The sequence below is a fragment of the Numenius arquata genome, chromosome W (genome assembly GCF_964106895.1).
Source record: "Numenius arquata chromosome W, bNumArq3.hap1.1, whole genome shotgun sequence".
Lineage (NCBI taxonomy): Eukaryota > Metazoa > Chordata > Aves > Charadriiformes > Scolopacidae > Numenius > Numenius arquata.
This window is the reverse complement of record NC_133615.1, coordinates 9,184,832-9,211,110: the sequence shown is the minus strand read 5'-3', so window position 1 is coordinate 9,211,110 and position 26,279 is coordinate 9,184,832. Positions and strand designations below refer to the sequence as shown.

At 46.4% G+C, this 26,279-nt stretch overlaps 1 protein-coding gene across 1 annotated transcript in view; it reads left to right on the top strand.

Annotated features, from left to right (window-relative positions):
* The window catches only part of LOC141476630 (E3 ubiquitin-protein ligase RNF38-like), a 203,746-nt gene that overhangs the window by 124,457 nt on the left and 53,010 nt on the right, over positions 1–26,279 (top strand). The window contains 1 exon segment of the mRNA XM_074165410.1: positions 13,342–13,555. Within this exon segment, the coding sequence (XP_074021511.1) occupies positions 13,342–13,555 (214 nt within the window).

Here is a 26,279-nt window from a genome sequence, read left to right as displayed (position 1 = left end):
ATGAGTTCCAAGAAATCATTTCCATAGTCTCCGCCTTTAACTCCTCCCAGCTGTGCACGCACAGTGCCTCCTGGTGGTCGTGGGCCGGGGTCTCGGGGATGAAGGCCGTATGTCTTCCTCGCTGTGCACCTTTCACCTTTAATGTTAATGTGTTGCTCCAGGCCACGGGACTGGTTTCAGCCAGATGATCGCTCTCTCAAGACAACTGGGTTCCTTCTTTGAATACCAGTTGTTCCCTTATCTCCCAGGGAGGCCACTTTATTGCTTCAACAGTCCTTTCTTTGGCTAAACACCTTGGCAATGGCTTAAGGCTATAGATATACAGCTCAAGCCAAGCAATGGCACTACTATTAACCCTTGAGTGTTAGTTCCCCTTATCAATCCCCCCTTTTCTAAGAGATTAGTAAATTCTTTTACTTATTCCTACTGCATATTTTCTTTCTCTAAGCATTTCTTAAAATATTTTCCTGACTCGACTTTTTGTCGAAGCTGATGCTTCTTCCAAAGTTCGTAATCACTTGCGGTTCCTTTTGCACAGCACATAAAGCATCTAAGTAAAGTGCAAATTGCAATCCCTAAGACTATCATTGTAATTAATAATACAAACAACTGCTTCAACCAAGCAAACTCAGGCAGCCACGAGGTTAATTTTTTCCAAAGATCAGCCTGTATTAATGTTCTAGCTACCTCCCGAGCCTTGGTTGTCCTAGTAGGGAATGCCTCTGGCCAACCTGAAAAGGTATCAGTTAATACTAATAAATATCGATACCCCCGTATCGATAAAAAAGGACCTGGGGGTGCTGGTGGACAGCCGGCTGAACACGAGCCAGCAGTGTGCCCAGGTGGCCAAGAAGGCTAATGGCATCCTGGCCTGCCTCAGGAATAGCGTGGCCAGCAGGAGTAGGGAAGTGATGGTGCCTCTGTACTCGGCACTGGTGAGGCCTCACCTCGAGTGCTCTGTTCAGTTCTGGGCCCCTCACTACAGGAAGGACATTGAAGTGCTGGAGCGTGTCCAGAGGAGAGCCACCAAGCTGGTGAGGGGTCTAGAGAACAAGTCATATGAGGGGAGGCTGAGGGAACTGGGCATGTTTAGTTTGGAGAAGAGGAGGCTGAGGGGGGACCTCATTGCCCTCTACAACTACCTGAAAGGAGGTTGTAGAGAGGTGGGTGTTGGCCTCTTCTCCCAAGGGAATAATGACAGGAGCAGAGGAAATGGTCTGAATTTGGGGCAGGGGAGGTTTAGATTAGATATTAGGAAGAATGACTTTACTGAGAGGGTGGTCAGGCACTGGAACAGCCTGCCCAGGGAGGTGGTGGAGTCGCCATCCCTGGAGGTATTTAAGAAACGTGTAGACGTGGCACTTCAGGGCATGCTCTAGTGCCTGAGATTGTTGGTTTGTGTCTGTTTGTGGGTGGGTGTGGTGTGGGGTTGGTGTTTTGTTTTGTTTTTGTGGTTGGACTTGATGATCTCAAAGGTCCCTTCCAACCATGAAGCTTCTGTGATTCTGTGATTCTGTATCGTTGGAAGACTCCCCCTTTTTCTCCCCAAACCTTATGTTTTATATTTCCTGATTCGATGGGTGAGCAGGATTATGCCTGAGTGGATTACACTACCTGGAATGTTCACCTCTGGTGGTGTGGTGGCTCCTTAGTTTGTGTTGCTGATTTTGTGATGGCTAGCACACAAAGTCACTGAATAGTGGTGGTATGGGAATCAGGGCATTTTCTTAAGGGAGTATTCAAGGCTCCATTCGGCTTTTGGTTCTTATTGTGATGCAAATCTTGAGCCAACCCCAGGCTGAGCCTTTTCCAAGCTCCCCCCCAAGTTATCTCTGCATAGATAAAGATGTGTCAAGGTGAGACAAAGCTGAGTCGAATGATAACTCCCTGCATCTTGTCTTTTGTGCTCCGAAACCGGTTTGGCTGGGTGCTCCTGTACACACATTGCCAACTGGTTTGCTCTATAGATTCACTACTATTGGTCCATACTTCTTGCTAGTGTAGACACAGCCTGCATCTTTGCCATGTTTTGCAGTGGATTTCTGTAGGGTCTTTGTTATCAGGAATTTTTTTCTATTATTTGGATTATTGTTTATACTATAAGCTCTTTTGATCAGAGATTTCTGTACCATTGCCCTGGTTTGAGGTAAAGCAGAACCAATGTTCGGTTCAGTAATTTTACTTTTCAGTTAAGTCTTTTCTAACTAACTGCACTTTCTGAAATTAACAGCATATTCTTCAGACAGTGTCTGCTTCTAGCAGAGATAAGGCCTGATGTTTATAGTGAATACCAAGGAATGGTATGCAGAGAGGCTCTTGCTTATACTTATTGCGATAACAACCAAGGTCAGCTCACTTCGTTATGTACCAGCTTAGAGGGTCGGAAGCGGAAGAGCATAGAGGGGTCACACCGGTAGGGAGGAGCGGACAGGGCAGGTGATCCAAAACTGACCAACAAGGTATTCCATCCCATCTGCATCATGCTCAGTTGAGGGATCAAAGGGGTCAGCCTCTTTCTTCAATGGCCAGCATCTGAGGAGGACCCTGTCTGTTCATCTGCGTTTCATCCCGATCCATGCATTCCTGAATCCAGCTCCTGAATTCAGCTCCCATCCATCGCTGAGTCCAGTCTGGGGCTTTCCCAGTGCCTGCTGGTGACGTGATCGTCATCCTAGGAACTCTATACTGGTTTTGTATATATTGTATATATTTCATTATTTTCTTTTTTGATATTATTTTGATAGTATTATCTTTTCTTTTTATTATTAGTATTTCATTAAAGTAGGTTTAGTTTTCTTTTCAACCCATAAGTCTTTCCCTTCTCTTCTGCAAAGGGAGAGAGAGGTAAAGAAAGCATCTGTCATTCGTTTACAGAATCACAGAATCACAGAATCTTCTTGGTTGGAAGGGACCTTTGAGATCATCAAGTCCAACCAACAAAAAACAAACAAAAAAACCAAAACCAAAAACAAAAAACCACAAAAAAAACCCAAAAAAAAACCCCACAACGCCAAACGCCAAACACCAAACACCCACAACCCCACACCACACCCACCCACAAACAGACACAAACCAACAATCTCGGGCACTAGAGCATGCCCTGAAGTGCCATGTCTACACATTTCTTAAATACCTCCAGGGATGGTGACTCCACCACCTCCCTGGGCAGGCTGTTCCAGTGCCTGACCACTCTCTCAGTAAAGTAATTCTTCCTAATATCTGATCTAATCCTCCCCTGCCCCAACTTCAGACCATTTCCTCTGGTCCTGTCATTATTCGCTTGGGAGAAGAGGCCAACACCCACCTCTCTACAACCTCCCCAGCCTAAACCAAGACAGAATTATTGGTGCCCAACGTGGGGCTCGACCGGGGCTCTGCCTAGTAAAATGAGGCCCTATTTCCAGTTCAGATTTTCAGATTCATGATAAGCAAATGCATATTGCATTAAGAAGATAGCCTTAATAGAGTCTTACATAATACCGCATATAAGTGAGGTCAAGTTGCCTTTCTTCTTGAGAATGTACATTCCAAGTCAGTTGTACATTCCAATGTCCAGGTTGGTTCTCCATCACCAAAAGCTCTTTTGCTTTGGACAGCTGGCAAGTAAGTCTTATACTAAACACTTAAAAACAAAATTTGAAGACATTCTCTTTTGTTCTGCTTTTTAATTTGAATCTGTAGAAGATGCTGTACCAATTTGATTGTCCTTTGATTCAGAAGGTTTTTGTATTGTAGGCACAACAGGTGCATGTGTGGAACCAGAAAGTACAACTCCATTTTCTTTCTACCAGTCACTGGAAAGTGGGGACTTCTGTCCCTTTGCTATGCTATGCTGCATTTTACACTTGTTCTTCCTTTCTTCTTTGCCATAATATTAACTTCAGTTCAAAAGAGTAAGGGCGTTCAAAAAGTTGCTGCTTCAAAGAAATTACCTTAGAGAACGCTGACATCAAGGCTCTTCAGTTATGGACAGCTTGTGATAGCTGTTCCTGCCTAAAGATCATACTCACTATGTGTTCTTCTGTCTGCTTCCATCTGACTCACTTTAACTCAGCTGGACACATCACCTTTTTTAGACTGTAAATGATTTTGGGTGCCAGGGACTGTTGCTTACTGGTTTTGTACCACATCTAGCACAGTGTTTGGAAGAAAAAAATCATAGAATACCAGGTTGGAAGGGACCTCAAGGATCATCTGGTCCAACCTCTCTTGGCAAAAGCATGGTCTAGACAAGATGGCTCAGCATCCTGTTCAGCTGAATCTCAAAAGTGTCCAATGTTGGGGAACCCACCACTTCCCTTGGGAGATTATTCCAACAGGTGATTGTTCTCATTGTGAAAAATTTTCCTCTTGTGTCCAATCGGAATCTCCCCAGGACTAACTTGTACTCATTACCCCTCATCTTTTCCATGTGACTCCTTGTAAAAAGGGAGTCTCCGTCTTCTTTGTAGCCATCCTTTAAATATTGGAACATGGTGATAAGGTCTTTATTTTTTACATTACTATTGGGTGGTCAGTTTTGTTTTATTTGCATAGGAACTAAGGAAATAGCTGGATGAGGTCTCTGAAAGAGACATTCCAAAAGTAGCTACAAGTTGCATCTTTGTAGGTTTATTTACAAATAAGAATAGTGAGAAATTAAATGAGCAGGCAATCAGTTAACTGATTGCCCAGTCTTGCCCAAGTCTGGGAGAAGGTCTAACCATGTACGATGTAAAAATACTTAGACCATAAGGACCCAGTGATTTCAGAAGTTTAAAATTTGCATTTTCTGTAAGTAAACATAGCACGACAAGCTGGATTATGCAGTACTTTCCACTGTGAAACACAAGTCTTAGAAAAAAAAGTAACCTCCGATCAGATTGCTCTTGCACTAATCTAAAGACAGCTGGCAATCAGAGAGGTATTGTAGACTACATGTTTCTTTTCAACTAGTAGAAGCATCTTTTTGTGGAATTATACCAGTGTTGAAATAAAAAGCAAATGGAGGAAAATTGTTTAAAGAAAATAAACTGAATATGGGGAGGGCTGGCTGACATTCCAGAGGGCTGTGCCGCCATCCAGCGTGACCTGGACAGGCTGGAGAGCTGGGCAGAGAAGAACCTAATGAGGTTCAACAAGGGCAAGTGTAGGGTCCTGCACCTGGGGAGGAAGAACCCCAGCACCAATATAGGTTAGGGATGGACCTGCTGGAAAGCACTACTGAGGAGAAGGATCTGGGGGTCCTGGTAGATAGTAAATTATCCATGAGCTATCAATGTGCCCTTGTTGCCAAGAGGGCCAATGGGATCCTGGGCTGCATAGGGAAGAGTGTGGCCAGTAGGTCGAGGGAAGTCATTCTCCCCCTCTACTCTGCACTGGTGAGGCCACAACTGGAATACTGCATCCAGTTCTGGGCTCCCCAGTTCAAGAGAGACAGGGAACTACTGGAAAGAGTCCAGCGTAGGGCAATGAAGATGATTAAGGGATTGGAGCATCTCCCTTATGAGGAAAGGCTGAGAGAGCTGGGACTCTTTAGCCTGGAGAAGAGAAGGCTGAGGGGAGACCTTATTAATGCTTATATATGTATCTAAAGGGTGGGTTGAAGGAAGATGGAGCTGGACTCTTTTCAGTGGTTCCCAGTGACAGGACGAGGGGCAACGGGCACAAGCTGGAACATAGGAAGTTCCATTCAAATATGAGGAAAAACTTCTTTACGGTGAGAGTGACAGAGCACTGGAACAGGCTGCCCAGGGAGGTTGTGGAGTCCCCTTCCCTAAAGATCTTCAGGACCCGCCTGGATGCAGTCCTGAGTCATGTGCTCTAGGCAATCCTGCTTCAGCAGGGGAGTTGGACTAGATGATCTCTAGAGGTCCCTTCCAACTCTGACAATTTTGTGATTCCGAGGTTGAAAGGCACTGTAAAATAATATCTCTCTCTATTTACCTGTAAAGCACAGTAATATTTTAAGCAGTAGCATTTTTTTATAAAATACTTTTCCCTAAATGCAGTACTTCAAGAAGAATTTTCTCAATTTTTGTCATTTCTTTAAGAATAACAATTCCAACCTCATTTTATATTATTATTCTATTCATTTAAAAACCATTGGTATTAAATGCAGATGGTATGTTACACTTCAAAGAAAAATCAAAGAAATTACAAGTGTAAAAAAGGGTTCATCTGATTCATGCAGTGATACTTGACGTTTCCACCTCCAAAACAGCAATTTAAAACTTCTTTATACTCATTTTACAACACCATATACAATGGAAAATTATTGCATACATATTAAATGCTACGTCTTTTTAAGGGATAAGTTGCAAAATGTTGCTCTCTGATGGTGTGAGGTTTAGCAGGTTCTTTGTATTACCAAACAATGACTCTTTTTTAATGCCATAGAATCACAGAATCATAGAATTGTCTAGGTTGGAAGGGACCTTTAAGATCATCGAGTCCAACCACCGGCCTAACACTGACAAAACCCATCACTAAACCATGTCCCTAAGCACTACGTCTACCCATCTTTTAAATACTGCCAGGGATTATGATTCCACCACTTGCCTGGGCAGCCTGTTCCAATGGTGGTTGGAAGGGACCTCAAGGATCATAGAATCATAGAATCATAGAATGGCTAGAGTTGGAAAGGACCTTAAAGATCATCTAGTTCCAACCCCCCTGCCATGGGCAGGGACACCTCTCACTAGAGCAGGTTGCTTAAAGCCCCATCCAGCCTGGCCTTGAACACTTCCAGGGATGGGGCATCCACAACTTCCCTGGGCAACCTGTTCCAGTGCCTCACCACCCTCACTGTAAAGAATTTCTTCCTTATATCTAATCTAAATCTCTTCTCTTCCAATTTAAAACCATTGCCCCTTGTCCTGTCACCACTCTTCCTGACAAAGAGTCCCTCTTCAGCTCTTCTGTAGGCTCCCTTCAGGTATTGATAGGCTGTTATAAGGTCTCCCCGGAGCCTTCTCTTCTCCAGGCTGAACAACCCCAGCTCTCTCAGTCTGTCTTCATAGGAGAGGTGCTCCATCCCTCTGATCATCCTCGTGGCCCTCCGCTGGACCCGTTCCAACAGGTCCATGTCCTTTCTGTGTTGAGGACTCCAAAGCTGGACACAGTACTCCAGGTGGGGTCTCACGAGCGCAGAGTAGAGGGGCAGAATCACCTCGCGAGACCTGCTGGCCACACTTCTCCTGATGCAGCCCAGGACACGGTTGGCTCTCTGGGCTGCCAGTGCACACTGCCTGCTCATGTTGAGCTTCTCATCCATAAGCACTCCCAAGTCCTTCTCCTCGGGGCTGCTCTCCAGCCATTCTCCACCCAACTTGTATTTGTGCCTGGGGTTGCCACGTCCCAGGTGCAGGACCCTGCACTTGGCTTGGTTGAACTTCATGCAATTTGCACGAGCCCACCTCTCCAGCCTGTCTAGGTCCCTCTGGATGGCATCCCTTCCCTCCAGCGTGTCAACTGCGCCACCGAGCTTGGTGTCATCAGCAAACTTGCTGAGGGTGCACTCTATCCCACTGTCCATGTCACCGACAAAGATGTTAAATAGTACTGGTCCCAGTACCGACCCCTGCGGAACACCACTCGTTACTGGCCGCCACCTGGACATTGAGCCATTGATTGTAACCCTTTGGATGCGGCCATCCAGCCAGTTCCTTATCCACCGAGTGGTCCATCCATCGAATCCATGAGTTTCCAATTTTGAGACCAGGATGTCGTGCGGGACAGTGTCAAATGCTTTGCATAAGTCCAGGTAAATGACGTCAGTCGCTCTGCCCTTGTCTACCAAGTCTGTGGCAGTATTGTAAAAGGCCACCAAATTTGTCAGGCACGATTTGCCCTTGGTGAAGCCATGTTGGCTGTTTCCAATCACTTCTTTATTCTCCATGTGCCTTAGCAAGGATTTCAGGAGGATCTGCTCCATGATCTTGCCAGGCACAGAGGTGAGACTGACCGGCCTGTAGTTTCCCGGGTCTTCTTTGTTTCCTTTTTTGAATATTGGAGTTATGTTCCCTTTTTTCCAGTCAGTGGGAACTTCACCAGACTGCCACGATTTCTCAAATATGATGGAGAGGGGCTTAGCAACTTCGTCCGCCAGTTCTCTCAGGACCCGTGGATGGATTTCATCAGGTCCCATGGACTTATGCACCTTCAGGTTCTTTAAGAGGTCTCGAACCTCGTCTTCTTGTACTGTGGGTGGTTCTTCATTCCCAGAGCCCCTGTTCTTGCCCTCCGTGACTTGGGCAGTGTGGTTAGGGCCCTTGCCAGTGAAGACTGAGGCAAAGAAGTCATTCAGTAGCTCAGCCTTATCCATATCCTGGGTGACCAGGTCTCCCGTTTCCTTCCGGAGGGGACCCACAGCTTCCCTCGTCTTATTTTTATCCCTGATATATCTATAGAAGTTCTTCTTGTTATTTTTCACATCCCTGGCTAGATTTAGTTCTGCCTGGGCTTTCGCTTGCCTGATCAGGTTTCTGGTGACTCGGACAGCTTCTCTGTATTCTTCCCAGTCTACCTTTCCCTGCTTCCACCCTCTATAGGCCTCCTTTTTGGTCCTGAGTTTGTCCAGCAGTTCCTTGTTCATCCACGCCGCCTACTGGCTATTTTGCCCGATTTCTTCTTTTTTGGGATGCACCTCTCCTGAGCTTGGAGGAGGCAATCCTTAAATACCACCCAGCTTTTTTGGGCCCCTCTCCCTTCCAGTTCTTTTTCCCACGCTACCTTACCAATCAGATCTCTCAGGAGATCAAAGTCTGCTCTTTTGAAGTCCAGGGTAGCCAGCTTGCTGCGCACCCTCCTTGCTGCCTTATGAATCTTGAATTCTATCATCTCATGGTCACTGCAGCCGAGGCTACCCTTGAATTTGACATTCCCGACCAGCCCCTCCTTGTTGGTGAGGACAAGGTCCAGCGCTGCTCCTTTCCTCGTTGGTTCCTCTATTATTTGCAGAAGAAAGTTGTCGTCGACACATTCTAAGAACTTCCTGGATTTCCTGTACTCTGCTGTGTTGTCCTTCCAACAGATGTCGGGGTGGTTGAAGTCCCCCATGAGGACCAGAGCGTGTGAGCGCGATGCTGCCCCTATCTGTTTGTAGAGGGCCACATCCTCACTGTCACTTTGATCTGGTGGCCTGTAGCAGACTCCTACTGTAACATCACCTGCCCCCGTGCTCCCTTTAATCCTGACCCATAAGCTCTCTGTCTTGTCTTCATCCATCCCCAGGTGAAGCTCCATGCATTCCAGCTGGTCCTTGACATAGAGGGCAACCCCCCCTCCCCTTCTGCCCAGCCTGTCCTTCCTGAAGAGCTTGTAACCCTCCATTCGAACACTCCAGTCGTAAGAGCCATCCCACCACGTCTCGGTGATGCCAATAATGTCGTAGCCCTGGAGGCGTGCGCACATCTCTAACTCCTCTTGTTTGTTCCCCATGCTGCGTGCATTTGTGTAAAGGCACTTCAGCTGGGTGCCTAAAGGGATCATCTGGTCCAACCTCTCTTGGCAAAAGCATGGTCTAGACAAGATGGCTCAGCATCCTGTCCAGCTGAATCTCAAAAGTGTCCAATGTTGGGGAACCCACCACTTCCCTTGGGAGATTATTCCAACAGGTGATTGTTCTCATTGTGAAAAATTTTCCTCTTGCGTCCAATCGGAATCTCCCCAGGACTAACTTGTACTCATTACCCCTCATCTTTTCCATGTGACTCCTTGTAAAAAGGGAGTCTCCGTCTTCTTTGTAGCCATCCTTTAAATACCGGAATATGATAAGGTCTCCCATAAGCCTTCTTTTCTCAAGGCTGAACAAACCCAGTTCTCTCGGCCTTTCTTCATATGGCAGGCTTCTCAGACCTTTCATCACGCATATTGAACTTTTTGTCCACCATGATCCCCAGGTTCCTTTCCACAGAACTGCTCCCCAGCTGGGTAGATCCCAGTCTGTGCTGCACTCCTGGATTATGTTTTCACAGGTGCAAGACCTTACATTCATCCTTTTTGAACTTTACCAGGTTCTTGTTAGCCCAGTCTTTCAGCCTATCCAGGTCTTCCTGCAGGGCGGCTCTCCCTTCCAAAGTGTCCACTTCCCCCCTCAGTTTGGTATTTTTCAGTTTTGTCAGGGTACACTTGATCTCATTATCCAGATCACTTATGAAGACATTAAACGCATTAGGCCCAGTATCAATCCCTGGGGGACCCCACTTGTGACAGGTTGCCAGTTTGAAAAGGAGCTATTTACTACCACCTTCTGGGGGCAGCCTGTCAGCCAGTTCCCCACCCACCGCACACACCACTTGTCTAAACCGTAATGCATCAGTTTCTCTAGGAGGAGGCTGTGGGAAACCATGTTGAAAGACTTGGAGAAATCCAGGTAGACAGTGTCCACCGCTTGCCCCACATCAACTGAGCAGGTTACTTTGTCATAGAAGGCGATCAGCCTTGATGAATCCATGCTTCATTTGACTTGTGATAGCCTCCAAGAGGATTTGTTCCATAACTTTTCCAGGGACTGAAGTAAGACTGATGGGCCTATAATTTCCTGGATCCTCCTTTAACCCCTTCTTGTAGATGGGGGTGACATTACCTTTCTCCAGTCTCTCCAATCTCCATGACTTCTCAAAGGTTATGGAGAACAGCTTCGCAATGAAGTCAGCCAGCTCTCTTACCACCTTCACGTGGATATTGTCAGGACCCATCAATTTGTAGGGGGTCAAACTCCTGTAATAGTTCACATACCAACTCTTCCTTCGCTGAGGGTGGGTCTGTGTTTGCATCAACCAACAATTCTTGTAAACATAAGTCCTTGCATATATGTTTTATATTAAAAGCATTCAGAGCATGTATATACATCAGAAGTCTGTTTTTTGGGTTGTTTTTTTTTTTTAAAGTAGGAAATAGCAGCTTTAAAACTATAATTAGAACATTCCAAGGAAAAAAGAACGTCTACTGCCTTAAGTATTATCTGCTCTAGGATTAGAATCACACAGAGGAAAGAAAATTGTCCTAATCCAAAATACTGAACAGGTAGATCATACTAATAAAGCAGAGAGGGACAGTAATACAATATATGGCTATGAGTAATCTAAGACAGACTATGATACAATCACAATAGCATCTGAACAACTGTGGTAGTATCCTTCTCCTCCATTCCCCCACCTTCAGTAGCAAAACTGGATGCAGCTTGAGAAAGGTCAGGGTTATATAGTGAGCTGCCAATAGGTTTCAGGGTTGTTTGATGATAGCAAAAGGAATGATGAAAGCTGAGAATCTTGCATTCTCTTCCAGGCTGTGTTGGAAAGGATGTGCTCTAGTGTTCGCAGACTCTTTCTGTTTCTTTCCTGCAGTTTGGCTCATTGAGCCTGTACCCAGGGTAGCACTAAATCCCATATAACTTGAACGATTCTACATGCAATGGATAATTTATTTATTTGTGGAGATTGGAAGGCATGTCGTGGAATCAAGCAGGGCACTGTAGGATGGTCTCTATTTAGTTTGTTCTACTGCAAAATTTATGAGAAATGCCATGGAAGTCACTTCATCCAAACTTTCTTTTATGGACAAATTATTAATTGTGGGCCTCAGGAGTACATTGTCAAATCCCAAGTCTCTAAATTGCTTACTCAAAATAAGCAGATGTGCTACCTTCAGTTGTTTTAAATGTAAGTTACCCATTTTAAAATAGAAATATTACCACATTTGCAACACATTAGGAGCCTCTAAAGATGATTAAAGATAATTTTTGTGAAGCACACAAGTAATCTAAATATGTGGAACTCTACTGAAATTTGTATTCTTGATTTTAGGGTTGCTGAACCATAAAACAAGGGGGTTTAAGGTTACTGAACCTTTAGTTCAACAAGGGGAAGTGCAAAGTCCTTCACCTGGGGAGGAATAACCCCATGCACCAGTACATGCTGGGGGCTGAATGGCTGGAAAGCTGCTAGGCAGAAAAGGACCTGGGGGTCCTGGTGGACACCAAGTTGAACGTGTGTCAGCAATGCACCCTTGTGGTAAAGAAGACCAGTACAAACCAATAGCAAACACATGATTATAAGCAATGTCAAGGCTCTGGTGGACTGCTAGGAACATTTGGTGTCCAGGTTATCTGGGAGCAACAGCCAATCATGCAAATGCCTTTTGAATGGGGGCGAGAGTCACGTCACCCCTTGGCTCCACCAATGGTAATGTGATTTGAGAGATTCCAACTTCACATGGAATGTGGGCAGAACCCTGCCTATGCTTCCAAGGTCAAGGGGCAGGATGTCAGCAGTCTGTCTACAATAGTGGCAGGGTGTCGCAGGTTGATGGAGGTATCTTTCCCCTCTACTCAGCACTGGTGAGGCCACACCTGGAGTCCTGTGTCCAGTTCTGGGCTCCCCAGTACAAGAGAGACATGGATATACTGGAGAGAGTTCGAAGAAGGGCCACAAGGATGGTTTTAAGGGAGTGGAGCATGTCTCCTATGAGGAAAGGCTGAGAGAGCTGGAACTCTCTAGCCTGGAGAAGAGATGGCTCAGGGGACATCTTATCAATGTATATAAATATCTGAAGGGAAGCTGCAAAGAGGATGGGGCCAGGCTCTTTTTAGTGGTGCCCAGTGAGAAGAGGCAATGAGCACTAAGTGAAACATAGGAGGTTCCATCTGAACGTTAGGAAACACTTTTTTACTGTGAGGGTAACTGAACACTGGAATAGGTTGCCCAGAGAGATTGTGGAGTCTCCCTCCTTGGAGATATTAAAAAGCCATGTGGACATGGTCCTGAGCAATCTGCTTTTGGTGGCCCTGCTTGAGCAGGGAAATTGGACAAGATGACCTCCAGAGGACCCTTTCAACCTCAACCATTCTGTGATTCTGTGAATCAAGTGCTCAAATGTCTTTTTAACAAGTTTTGTGAAGGTAATATTTCTATAAAGATGCTTCCTCTGGTTTCCTCTCTTATATTAAGCACTCTGATGCCAAAATAAGATCTTTAAGGTCCCTTCCAACTCTAACCATTCTATGATTCTATGATCTGTGCTAGGGCTTTCAGAAATCTTCTCAATGAGAGATTGTATGACAAGCTTACATGCCCAGCCTAGTGCAATGGTTTAATCACAGGCAGCAGCTAGGATCACGCAGCTGCTCACTCACTCCCCCAGTTGGGATGGGGAAGAGAATCAAAAGAGTAAAAGTGAGAAAACTTGTGGGTTGAGATAAAGACAGTTTAATGTTAACTCTATCCCAACTGAAACCATGACACCTAGTAAAACTTTTCCATGGAAAAATATCCTTACTATTGAGTTCTTTGTGCTTCTAGTTATAAGTGCCACAAACCTTTCTTAATGTGATCTTTCATCTATTTCTTTATGTGTTTTTAGTCCTCCTGTTCACCGTCAGAGAGCAAGAAGGGATCATCTGTCTCGACACAATTCTGTTAGCCAGGATGAAAACTATCACCATCTCTCCTATGGACAGCAGCAGACAATAGAAGAGCCCCAAAGCTTTAATCCTCCAAATATATCCCATCGTATGTTGCACCCAGCTGCTCACCCGCCACAGCAGAACACAGTGATGGTTGACATTCATGATCAGGTAAGAGTGTGTTGAGAACATGGATGCAAATGTCTTAAACTCTGTGTATTCCTCTCAGAAGAGAGCAAATGAATGAACTCTCCTTGACAAACTAGTTGACAATAAAGGTCACATAACACTAACTCCTGTTAGTCCTCTTGTAGACTGGGTTTGTTTTTTTTTTCTTCTGAGTAGTATCAGTGTATAGAGAGCTGCAGCATTCAGTGAAAACAGCCTGATACATTTTTGTCATGGTTTGGGCTGGGCTGGCCACTAAAATGAACGACAGATACTCTCTTTTGCTTCTCTCCCCATCAGAGATGGGAGAGCATCTCCCTTTGGGGAGAGAAGGATGAGAGAGAAAAGAGACTTATGAGTTTAAAAAAACCCCTAAACTACTTCAATGAAAATATTTATAAAACAAAAATAAAATAATGAAATATATACAATATATACAAAACTGTATTGAGCTCCCAGGATGATGATCATGTCACCAACAGGCACGGGGAAAGTCCCAGACTGGACTCAGCAACAGACAGGAACTGGATTCTGGATCTGGATTCAGGAGTATGTGGATCGGGATCATAGAATCATAGAATTGTCTAGGTTGGAAGGGCCCTTTAAGATCATCGAGTCCAACCATCAATCTAACACTGACAAAACCACCACTATACCATGTCCCTACACATCATATCTACCCATCTTTTAAACACCTCCAGGCATGGCAATTCTACCACTTCCCTGGGCAGCCTGTTCCAATTTTAACACACACTTTTGGTGTAGAAATTTTTCCTAATATCCAATCCATCCAATCTAAACCTCCCCTGGCACAACTTGAGGCCATTTCCTCTTCTCCTATCACTTGTTACTTGGGAGAAGTAACTCCTTTCAGGTAGTTGTAGAGAGTGATAAGGTCTCCCCACAGGCTCCTTTTCTCCAGGTTAAACAATCACAGTTCCCTCAGCCACTCCTCATAAGACGTGCTCTAGACCCCTCACAAGCTTTGTTGCTCTTCTCTGGACTTGCTCCAGAATCTCAATGCCTTTCTTGTACTGAGCCCTGGGGAACACCACTTGTGACTGGCTGCCAACTAGATTTAACTCCATTCACCACCACTCTTTAGGCTTGGCCATCTAGCCAGTTTTTTACCCAGAGAAGGGTATGCCCATCCAAGCCATGAGCAGCCAGTTTCTCCAGGAGAATGCTGTGGGAAACAGTATCAAAGGCCTTACTAAAGTCCAGGTAAACAACCTGGACTCCTTTGCCCTTCAGGGCTGCCTCCCAAGGGACTCTGTCAAGCAGGCTCCTGAAAAGACCAAAGTCTGCCCTCCAGAAGTCCAAGGTGGCAGTCCTGCTGATCTCCCTCCTTGCTTATCCAAGAATCGAAAACTCTATCATTTCATGATCACTATGCCTGAGACGGCCTCCAACCATCACATCCCCCACAAGTTCTTCTCTGTTCACAAACAACAGGTCCAGCAGGGCTCCTTCCTTAGTCAGCTCCTGCGGCAATGACTGATCAGGATGCAATTGTATGCAGTAAGCAGATGCAGAAGCAGAGGCAGAAGCAGCAAAAGCAGAAGCACAAGCACCACACAAGCACTAGCACCACAAGCAGCACTTTATTCACATACACAAAGCTCTCTCTATATAGAGCTAGTTTCTGAGCTGTTTTGCCAAACAGGATGAGCACTCTCATTCTCATGGTATGCGACTGTCTTCAGCCACATCTTTCTACACACACTCCTCCAGGCAGTTTTCCAGCCTGACCTTCACAGACACACACAATGTTTTTCTCTTCTGTCTGGCCAGCTTGAAACAATCTTGTTCTTAAAGTGATATAGTCTTATTTCTGATCAAGTTCTGCTTGTTCTGCGACATGCTCAGAAGGGTTCCAAAATCAGTCTTAATCGATCTTCCAGGTGTTCTGCATGGCCCCAACAATGCATAGAGTCCCAGGGGCACCAGTGGGTCCCTTCCCCGGGTGGGGTCAGGCTGGGCTGGCTCTGGGGCTGGTTTCTCACTCTCCTCCTGGCCAGGTCGTGTGACCCCAACAGGCTCCCTCACCAGCTGTGTCAGGAAGTTATCCTCAACACACTCCAGGAACCTCCTAGACTGTTCCCTTTCAGCTGTATTGTGTGCCCAGCAGATATCTGGTAGGTTGAAGTCTCCCACAAGGACAAGGGCTAGTGATCTTGAGACTTCTCCTAGCTGCTTATGGAATATTTCATCTGCCTCTACATCCTGGTTGGGCAGTGTATAACAGATTCCCACCATGGTATCTGCCTTGTTGGCCTACCCGCTGATTCTTACCCATAAACACTCAACCCTATTGTCACCATCATTAAGTTCTTGACATTCATAAAACTCCCTAACATACAGAGCCACCCTACTGCCTCTCCTTCCTTACCTATCCCTTCTGAAGAGCTTATAGCCATCTAATGAAGCATTCCAGTCATGCGAGTCATCCCACCACATTTCCATGATAGCAACTATATCATAGTTTTCCAGCTGCACAATGGCTTCCAGCTCCTCCTGTTTGTTGTCCATGCTGCATGCATTAGTGTAGAAGCACTTCAGTTGGTTTATTGGTTCTGTCACCTTTTTGGGAGGAGAAGCCTTAATTCCTACTTGACCATTCCCAGGCGCAGATGTAGTTTTTAACCCATAAATGACTCTTGTGTCTCTGCTGCTGCATGAATCTCCAACCTCTGCCTTCACTGAGTCAGCAGATTGAGGGACCTCACTAGCATCCTGTTCCACAGACATTGGCATGTCACCCCCAGGCTTACCTCTAAAGAGCCTGGTTTCATCCCCTTCCCCATTCAAATCTAGTTTAAAGCCCTTTTTATGAGCCCCACCAACTCCTGTGCTAAGATCCTTTTCCCTCTTTGAGACAGGTGTACCCCATCAGTCACCTGCAGGCACGGTGTCATGCAGACCAACCCATGATCAAAAAACCCAAAGTCCTGCCGCTGACACAAGTCACAGAACCGGGTATTGATCTTCTGGCTCTTCCCTCATCCTTTTCTTGCAACTGGAATGACAGAGGAGAACACTGCTTGCGCTCCTGATCCCTTAACCAGTTGTCCCAAGGTCCAGAAGTCTCTCTTGATCACCCTTGAATTTCTTGTTACCAGTTTGTCACCAGTTTGTCTGAAAAATCAGTAGTGGGTAGGAATCTGAAGAGCGTATCAAGGAAGGAAGCTTTCTCTTCATATGTTTAACCCAGGATCCAAGGAGGCAGCAGACTTCCCTGAGAAGTGGCTCCGGTCTGCCTATTGGGCCTTCTGCTCCCTTCAGGATGGAGTCACCTATGACAATGACCCATCTTTTTTTCTTTACTGAAGAGGCTTTGATGCAGGGTGTAGTTTGGCTTAACCTCGGCGACACCTCGGTGGAAACTGAATCATCTTCCTTGTCATGGTTCAGTTCCCCTTGTGGAGCCTCATACCTATTTTACAAGGGTATCTGGTAAGGTGGGGGAGTTACTGGGGAGACACGCCTACTTTGTTGGGCAGGAACTTGTTCCCATAGCCCCCTATCCTCTAAGTTACCTTGTTCAGCCAGGCAGAGAGAGGACAGGGAATCCTGTGCGTCTTGTGGCTTTTCTGCCTCTTGGGCCTGGTTCAGGGGAGGTAGGCTGAGACTCCAGCAGCCTGTCTCCCTCTCGCACTCCCTGATGGTTCTCAATCTACTTACCTCCTCCCAGAGCTCCATCACTAGGCAGAGAAGTACCTGGGCATACTTCCCACAGGCGTGCTCACTGCTACCATCTGATACTGGCATAAGGGATGGGCATACCCTGCAGCCTGACACCTGGGTGGCAGCATGCTCCAAAGAGAGCTCCATCTGGGAAGTTGTCTCAGTCCTGCTGGGTGCAGCGCTTGGGGAGGCCAAGGCTTTCCACCAGGTGGATACCATGGCTCCCTGGTCCAGCTGGTATAGCTTCAGCAAACTGCCACACCACACTGTTTACCCATTCTGGTTGCTGCACTCCCTGGGGCTGCCTTTTATAGAAGTGGGGTGGGCGCTGTTACTGCTGGCCCCGCCCCCATCTCAAAAGCAACCCTCGTGGGAGCTGCTGGCTCCCTAGGGCTACCTGCGCTCTCCTGGCCTTTCCCCGGCTCTGGAAAACTGAGGAAAAGCCCCTTTTTGCAGTGAACCCCTTCTCCCTTGCAGACGTACTGGCACGGTCGTTGTCCCTCCGTGAGTGACTGTTGGTGGTGGTTACATCCTGTTTAAATCTGGTGCAGTTACTGATGGCCCTGCCCCCACCTCATAAGCAACCCTCATGTGAGCTGCCGGCTGCAGACGTCAAAGACAGATGAATGGATAGAGTCCTCCTCGGACGCTGGCCATTGAAGAAAGAGAGTGACCCCTTTGATCCCTCAGCTTTTATACTGAGCATGGGACAGATGGGATGGAATATCCTGTTGGTCAGTTTTGGGTCACCTGTCCTGTCCGCTCCTCCCCACAGGTGCTACCCCTCTATGCTTTTTCTGCTTCTGACCATCCAGCGGGACATATAACAAAGTGAGCTGACCTTGGTTGTTATAGCAATAAGTATAAGCAAGAGCCTCTCTGCATACTATTCCTTGGTATAAATTATAAACAATCAGGTCTTATCACTCTGGAAGCAGATACTGTTGGATAAATATGCTGTTAATTTCAGAGAGTTCAGTTAGTTAGAAGAGGCTTAACTGAAAAGTAAAATTACTGAACCAAATATTGGTTCCATTTTACCTCAAACCAAAACAATTTGTTACTTAAGAAAAAGGTAAAAATCTAGACTCTAATAGAGAGGAGTGAAAGTCAACAGTCTGTCAGTGTGTGTTGGCACAGTTCTAAAGATGTCCGCATCCCAACTTTGAAATGCAGAGAGGGTGTTGCCCTCTATGTCAATGAACAGCTGGAGTGCACAGAGCTCCAGCTGGGGATGGATGAAGACCCAACAGAGAGCTTATGGGTCAAGAATAAAGGGAACGCAGGGGCAGGGGACGTTACAGTGGGGGTATGCTACAGGCCACCTGACCAGAGCGACGGAGCAGATATGGCCCTCTACAGACAGATTGGAGCATTGCGTTCACAGACCCTGGTCCTCATGGGAGACCCCAATATCTGTTGGAAGGACAACACAGCAGGGAACAAGAAATCCAGGAAGTTCTTGGAATGTGTCAATGACAACTTTATTCTCCAAATGGTAGAGGAGCCAATGATGAGAGGAGCCATGCCGGACATTGTCCTTACCAACAAGGAGGGGCTGGTGGGGAATGTGAAGCTCAAGGGTAGCCTTGGCTGCAGTGATCATGAAATAGTAGAGTTCAAGACCATTAGGACAGTGCAGAAGATGCACAGCAAGTTCACTACCCTGGACTTCAGGAGAGCAGACATTGGTGTCCTGAGGGATCTGCATGGCAGGGTAACATTGGATAAAGCACTGGAGGGGAAAGTGGCCGAAGAAAGCTGGTTAGTATTCAAGGATCACCTCCTCCAAACTCAGGAGCGGTGCATCCCAAGAAAGAAGTCAGGCAAAAAAGCCAGGAGGCCTGAGTGGGTGAACAAGGAGCTCCTGGACAAGATCAAAAGCAAAAAGGAGGCCTACAGAGGGTGGAAGCAAGGACAGGTAGCCTGGAAGGAATATAGTGAAACTGTCCGAGTGACCAGGAACCAGATTAGGAAAGCTGAAGCCCAGATAGAGTTAAATCTGGCCAGGGACATCAAGGACAACAAGAAAAATTTCTATAAGTACGTCAGGGATAAAGGGAAGACTAGGGAAGATGTGGGCCCTCTCCAGAAGGAAACAGGAGACCTGGTCACCTGGGATATGGAGAAGACTGAGGTACTGAATGACTTTTTCGCCTTGGTCTTCACCGGCAAGGGCTCTAACCACACAGCCAAGTTGCAGAAGGTAAAACCAGGGGCTATGAGAGTGAAGAACCGCCCACAGTAGGAGAAGATCAGGTTCAAGACCATCTAAGGAGCCTGAAGGTACATAAGTCCATGGGACCTGATGAAATCCATCCACAGGTCCTGAGGGAGCTGGTGGATGAAGTTGCTAAGCGGCTTTCCATTATATTTGAAAAGTCATGGCGGTCTGGTAAAGTTCCTGCTGGCTGGAAAAGGGGAAACATAACCCTCATTTTTAAAAAGGGAAAAAGGAAGACCCAGGGAACTACAGGCCAGTCAGTCTCACCTCTGCGCCTGGCAAGATCATGGAGCAGATCCTCCTGGAATCTCTGATAAGGCACATGGAAAATAAGGAGGTGATTGGTGACAGCTGACGTGGCTTCACCAAGGACAAGTCATGCCTGACAAATTCGGTGGCCTTCTATGATGGTGCTACAGCATTGGTAGTTAAGGGAAGAGCAACTGATGTCATCTACTTGGACTTATGCAAAGCATTTGACACTGTTCTGGTCTCTAAATTGAAGAGACATGGATCTGATGGATGGATGGACCACTCGATGGATAAGGAACTGGCTGGATGGCCGCACTCAAAGAGTTGCAGTAAACGGCTTGATATCCAAGTGGAAGCCAGTGACGAGTGGAATTCCTCAGGGGTCAGTACTGGAACCAGTGCTGTTTAACATCTTTGCCTGGGTCAGGGCAGTCCCAGGCACAAATAAAGGTTGGGCGCAGAATGGCTTGAGAGTAGCCCTGAGGAGAAAGACTTGGGGGTGTTGGTGGATGAGAAGCTCAACATGAGCCAGCAATGTGCACTGGCAGCCCAGAAAGCCAAGCGCATCCTGGGCTACATCAAGAGAAGTCTGTCCAGCAGGTCCAGGGAGGTGATTCTGACCCTCTACTCTGCTTTCATGAGACCCCACCTGGAGTACTGCGTCCAGCTCTGGAGAGCCCCCAACATAAGAAGGACACGGACCTGTTGGAGTGAGTCCAAAGGAGGGCCATGAAAATGATCAGAGGGCTGGAGCGCCTCCCCTATGAGGACAGGCTGAGAGGGTTGGGGTTGTTCAGCCTGGAGAAGAGAAGGCTCTGGGGAGACATTATAGCAGCCTTCCAGTACCTAAAGGGATCCAACAGGAGAGATGGGGAGGGACTCTCTATGAGGGAGTTTAGCAATAGGTAACGGTTTTAAACTGAAAGAAGGGAGATTTAGATCAGATATCAGGAAGAAATTATTTCCTGTGAGGGTAGTGAGACACTGGAACAGGTTGCCCAGAGAAGTTGTGGATGCCCCATCCCTGTGTGGCTGTGTGCTCTCCCTGTTTTTCCCCCTCTTCCCCCCCTGGCTCCTGCTCAAACCGTAACCATCAGTGGGAGTTGTGATGAGTTGCACCTGGACATTGGGGGACAGCTGGCAACACAGCCAAAACACTGTCTGGAGTGGGGACCTAGATATTTTGTTCCCATGAGAATAAGACTACAGGTCAATTATCTTACTCTATAAATAGCGGACAGCCCAAGAGCCCTTTGAGCTCTCCTGTATGGCAGCGGGCTGCACGCCAGGATCTCCCCTTTTGTGAGGACGCTCGCTTAAGGTTCTACTCCTCGAGGTTGAGAGATTCCTTGCCGCAACAGATTTTCGGTAAGTGACTAATAGCATGCTAAACTTTGAAATCTTAGCTAAGTAATGTAAAGGATTGATTGCACATATATAATCCTTTAGACATAAACCGTTGACCAAGTCTGGGACTAGGACTGGATCCAGCCGCACCTAGACTCCTCTCTGAGAAGGAGTTCAGAAAGCCAGGGGGTCCTTTCTGAACCTCGTGACTCAACGGGAGGGTCTCCCTGACAGCTTGTCTGACCCTGTCCTCTGTGCAGTAAATAATAGAGTGTACCTTGACATCGAGTATCGTAAAACACTGTCACATTTACTAATTTTGTTAAATCACTGTTTCACCTTAATAAATATTTCACTACTTATTTCTTACGAGTGAAGTTAATCACTCTGCCCACGGCAACTGGCATAGTCGGCAGGATTGCAGGCGCTATCACTGATTATTTACGGAGGCATGGAGTGAACCCAAGCCCCAAATTTTCAGAGGAATGGGCCTGTGATAATTGGCATAATTGGGAAGTTGTTGAAGAGCTCTTAAAAGCAACTAGGGGCCACACAAAGGATGGAAAAGATAAGGGAGTTATCTGCAAGATGTTAGGCACCTGTTTAGAAGCCACGTACCAAGACAGGGAGAATACAAATAGGAGAGAGCAATACCTAGAGAAGGAAATAGAGAGCAGGAGGGCAACTGAGTTACTGCTGTCTTTGGAAAATAAACAGCTGCGAGAACAACTGCAGGAAGAAAAGGAGAAAAGGCAAAAATTGGGAAAAAAGATTGAAATGATGCTTATACAGGCTCCCCACCCCCCTGAAATTGTACAGATTAGGAAACTGATAATATCCCCTGAAGATTGGGATGGAGACATTTGGGGTGGTCCTGATGATAGTGACATGCAGAAAGCACACTCCACAACCCGTGAGGTTGTAAAGTAGGTATGTTTATTCAGCGTCGGGCAGCACGGGGGTCGCCCCACCACAATCGTGCGCGCCCACCGCGGCAGTTAGCTTAGGATTTATACAATCAAATCTTACATATTCAAGGGGCGCCTATACATATCCATAACCTTTCCCCGAAAAGGCGGTCTTTATTACAATGAGTTCCGAGAAATCATTTCCATAGTCTCCGCCTTTAACTCCTCCCAGCTGTGCACGCACAGTGCCTCCTGGTGGTCGTGGGCCGGGGTCTCGGGGATGAAGGCCGTATGTCTTCCTCGCTGTGCACCTTTCACCTTTAATGTTAATGTGTTGCTCCAGGCCACGGGACTGGTTTCAGCCAGATGATCGCTCTCTCAAGACAACTGGGTTCCTTCTTTGAATACCAGTTGTTCCCTTATCTCCCAGGGAGGCCACTTTATTGTTTCAACAGTCTTTTCTTTGGCTAAACACCTTTGCAATGGCTTAAGGCTATAGATATACAGCTCAAGCCAAGCAATGGCACTACTATTAACCCTTGAGTGTTAGTTCCCCTTATCAATCCCCCCTTTTCTAAGAGATTAGTAAATTCTTTTACTTATTCCTACTGCATATTTTCTTTCTCTAAGCATTTCTTAAAATATTTTCCTGACTCGACTTTTTGTCGAAGCTGATGCTTCTTCCAAAGTTCGTAATCACTTGTGGTTCCTTTTGCACAGCACATAAAGCATCTAAGTAAAGTGCAAATTGCAATCCCTAAGACTATCATTGTAATTAATAATACAAACAACTGCTTCAACCAAGCAAACTCAGGCAGCCACGAGGTTAATTTTTTCCAAAGATCAGCCTGTATTAATGTTCTAGCTACCTCCCGAGCCTTGGTTGTCCTAGTAGGGAATGCCTCTGGCCAACCTGAAAAGGTATCAGTTAATACTAATAAATATCGATACCCCCGTTTTCTTGGGAGTTCTGAAAAATCAATCTGCCATTGTTGCCCAGGCCCGTTGCCCTTCCCAATTTGGCTCATTTCTGGTTTGGGGTATTTTTGGGATTACTCTGGAGGCAAAGATCGCACTGCTGAGTCACTTGTCTCACAGTGGTGTATAAATTTCTAGCTACAATTTCTCTAATTAGTTGTTTATATAGTGCCTCTGCCTCCCAATGCCTCTTTCTATGTTCTTCCCTTATCAGAGACCATACTAGATAAGAGGGAACGATTAGTTTCCCTTGTGGGGTGAGAGCCCATCTCTCCTCCTTATATGATCCTTCTAGATCTGTGATAAGCTTCTGACCTTCCTTGGTATGTTCTGGCTTACCTTCTAGGGAAATTTGCCCGTCAGGGATCAAAGCCCCTTGTGTTTTTACCTTTGCTTTGGCTACCTGGTTTGCCTCTCTGTCCGCCAGCTCATTTCCTCTTTCCAACTCCGAGTTTACTTTCTGGTGTGCCTTAATGTGCATGATCGCCACTTTCTCAGGGAGTTGAACTGCCTCCAGCAGTTTCAGGATCTCCTCTGCATGCTTGATGGTTTTGCCCTGTGAGCTCAATAATCCTCTCTCCTTCCCGATTGCTCCATGCGCATGTACGACTCCAAAGGCGTATTTCGAGTCCATATAGATATTCACAGCTTTGCCTTGGGCCAATTCCAAGGCGCGGGCCAGAGCAATTATTTCTGCCTTCTGTGCCGAGGTATTCATGGGCAAAGGCCCTGCCTCTATTACTTCCTGACTGGTGGTAATGGCATATCCGGCATGCCTTTTACCGCTTAGGACATAGCTGCTTCCATCCGTGAACCAGTTTTCCGTGTTTTCCATAGGACTGTCTCTCAGGTCCGAATGGCTCGAATACGTTGCTTCGATGGCCTCCAGACAGTCGTGATGCACTGGTTCTCCTGTGTTTCCACTGAGGAAAGAGGCTGGATTGACAATGTTAGTGACTACAATCTCCACGTCATCTTGTTCTACCATTATAGCCTGATATCTCAAGAATCTTTGTGGGGAGAGCCAGTGTCCGCCTTTCACTTCTAATACTGCAGATACTGTATGGGACACCAATACAGTCATTTTCTGGCCCAGGGTGAATTTTTGGGCTTCCTGGATATTCAGTACTACGGCCGCGACCGCTCGCAAGCATCCAGGCCAACCCTTTGCAGTTGTGTCCAATTGTTTGGAAAAGTAGGCAACTGCTTGTCGATACGGGCCCAGATCTTGTGCTAGTATTCCCAGGGCAATCCCCTGCTTCTCGTGGGAAAAAAGAAAAAACGGCTTACTCACATCTGGGAGTCCTAAGGCTGGAGCCGACATCAGGGCCTTTTTTAGCAACTGTATGGTCTCTTTGTTCCATTCAAGGTGTTTCTGTTCAGTGGTTGTTAGTGCGTACAGGGGTTTAACAAGCAGTCCATAGTTATAGATCCATAGTCGGCACCACCCAGTCATTCCCAGGAAAGTTCGTAACTCTTTTACTGTTTGCGGTCTCGGAGTTATTGTCTCTTTTCGGGCCTGTCCCAAAGTCCTTTGTTCAGCACTGATTTCATAGCCCAGATAAATCACCTTACGCTGCATTACTTGGGCCTTCTTCTTGGATACCCGGTATCCCTGGAGCCCCAAAAAGTTTAGCAGACTCACCGTCCAGGCCATACAAGCATCCTTTGTCTTGGTGGCAATCAGGATATCGTCCACATATTGTAACAGTTTCCCCTCCTCAGGCCGGGCTTCCCAGGACTCAAGATCTTTTGCGAGTTGAGTTGATTACCAAATATAGTAGGGCTGTTTTTGAACCCTTGTGGTAACACCGTCCAAGTAAATTGAGTTTTACGCCCGCTTTTGGGATTTTCCCATTCAAATGCAAATATTTTCTGGCTGGCTTTATGGAGAGGGAGGCAAAAGAAGGCATCCTTCAGGTCTAAAACAGTAAACCAGGTTAGTTCAGGTGTCAATACAGTCAGCAAGGTGTATGGATTTGCCACTACCGGATAGAGGCCTTCAGTTATCTTATTTATAGCCCGGAGGTCCTGGACCACCCGGTATGACCCGTCGGGTTTACGGACAGGTAATATTGGAGTGTTAAAATCGGATTCACATTCCTTTAGTAACCCCAGTTGTAAAAATTTTTCTATTACTGGCCGAATTCCCTCCCTGTCCTCCTTCTTCAGGGGATACTGTTTGATCCTTACCGGCTGTCGTCCTTCCTTGAGTTTGACCTCAACAGGTGGAGCATTTTTTGTTTTCCCGGGCACATCGGTGGCCCATACCCCGGGGTATACCTGGTTCGTGAAACTCATTATTTGGATATACTGCTGGCCATTTACCTCCAGAGTAATCTCTCCCTTTTTAAATTTAATTATTGCACCCAATTGTTCCAACAAATCTCTCCCCAAAAGTGCTTTCGGGGAGTTGGTCATGTACAGGAATCTGTGGACGCCCCATTGTTTTCCCAATTGATGCGCGGAAACAAACCCTACAACTCGAATAGAGTTATAAAGCAGGTATGTTTATTGCGGTGACGGGTGCAAGGGGGATTTCTCCTCCTAACTTGCACACTGGCTCGTAAAACAAGCATCTATTGATGATAAAAAGCATACATATTCATTAATGTGGGCTGGGTTATTATAATTAAATCTAAAAAAAGGCGTTACTATTCTAATTATTTCTAGGAACTCATTATCATAAGTCTCCTCCCCTTGCCGCATGCGTACTGTCGCCTGGTGGTTGTGGGCCGGGGTCTTCTGGAGGAAGGCTCATAGTCTTCTTCACCGTGTACTTTTACCTTTGGCTTAGAATGCTGGGCTGGCTGGACCCCAAACCGCGAAACTGGTCCCGACCAGATGGACACTTTACCCAGACAATTGGGTTCCTCCTTAGCGTGCAGGCTGTTCCTGCTATCTTATACACAAGGCCAGCTCCTTATCTTGGAATGCTGGGCTCCTGGGCTCCGAGCTCTGTTCTTTGCCAAGCTGTACTAAATCTACACTAACGACCTTTAACCATTCATTCTCCTAATCACAATTTATATCTGAGAGGTTCACAAAAATATGCCTTTTCACTTTGGCCAGTTGCCCCTTTTACCATGATATACTCATTTCCCAGGGGCATCAGAGCTTGGTTTAAAACCGAATACGTTGCCCCTGTATCAACCAGAAATTCCACCTTCTTTTGCTCCTTCCCTAGCTTCATTATAACCAGTGGATCCGCTAGGGTGGATTCCCCAGGTCCCCGTCAGTCTTCCTTCAAATGGGCCACTATTCTTCCTTTCTGATTGTTTCGTCCCTTCTCCTTATTTTTCTGCTTTTCCGGACACTCATCTTTCCAGTG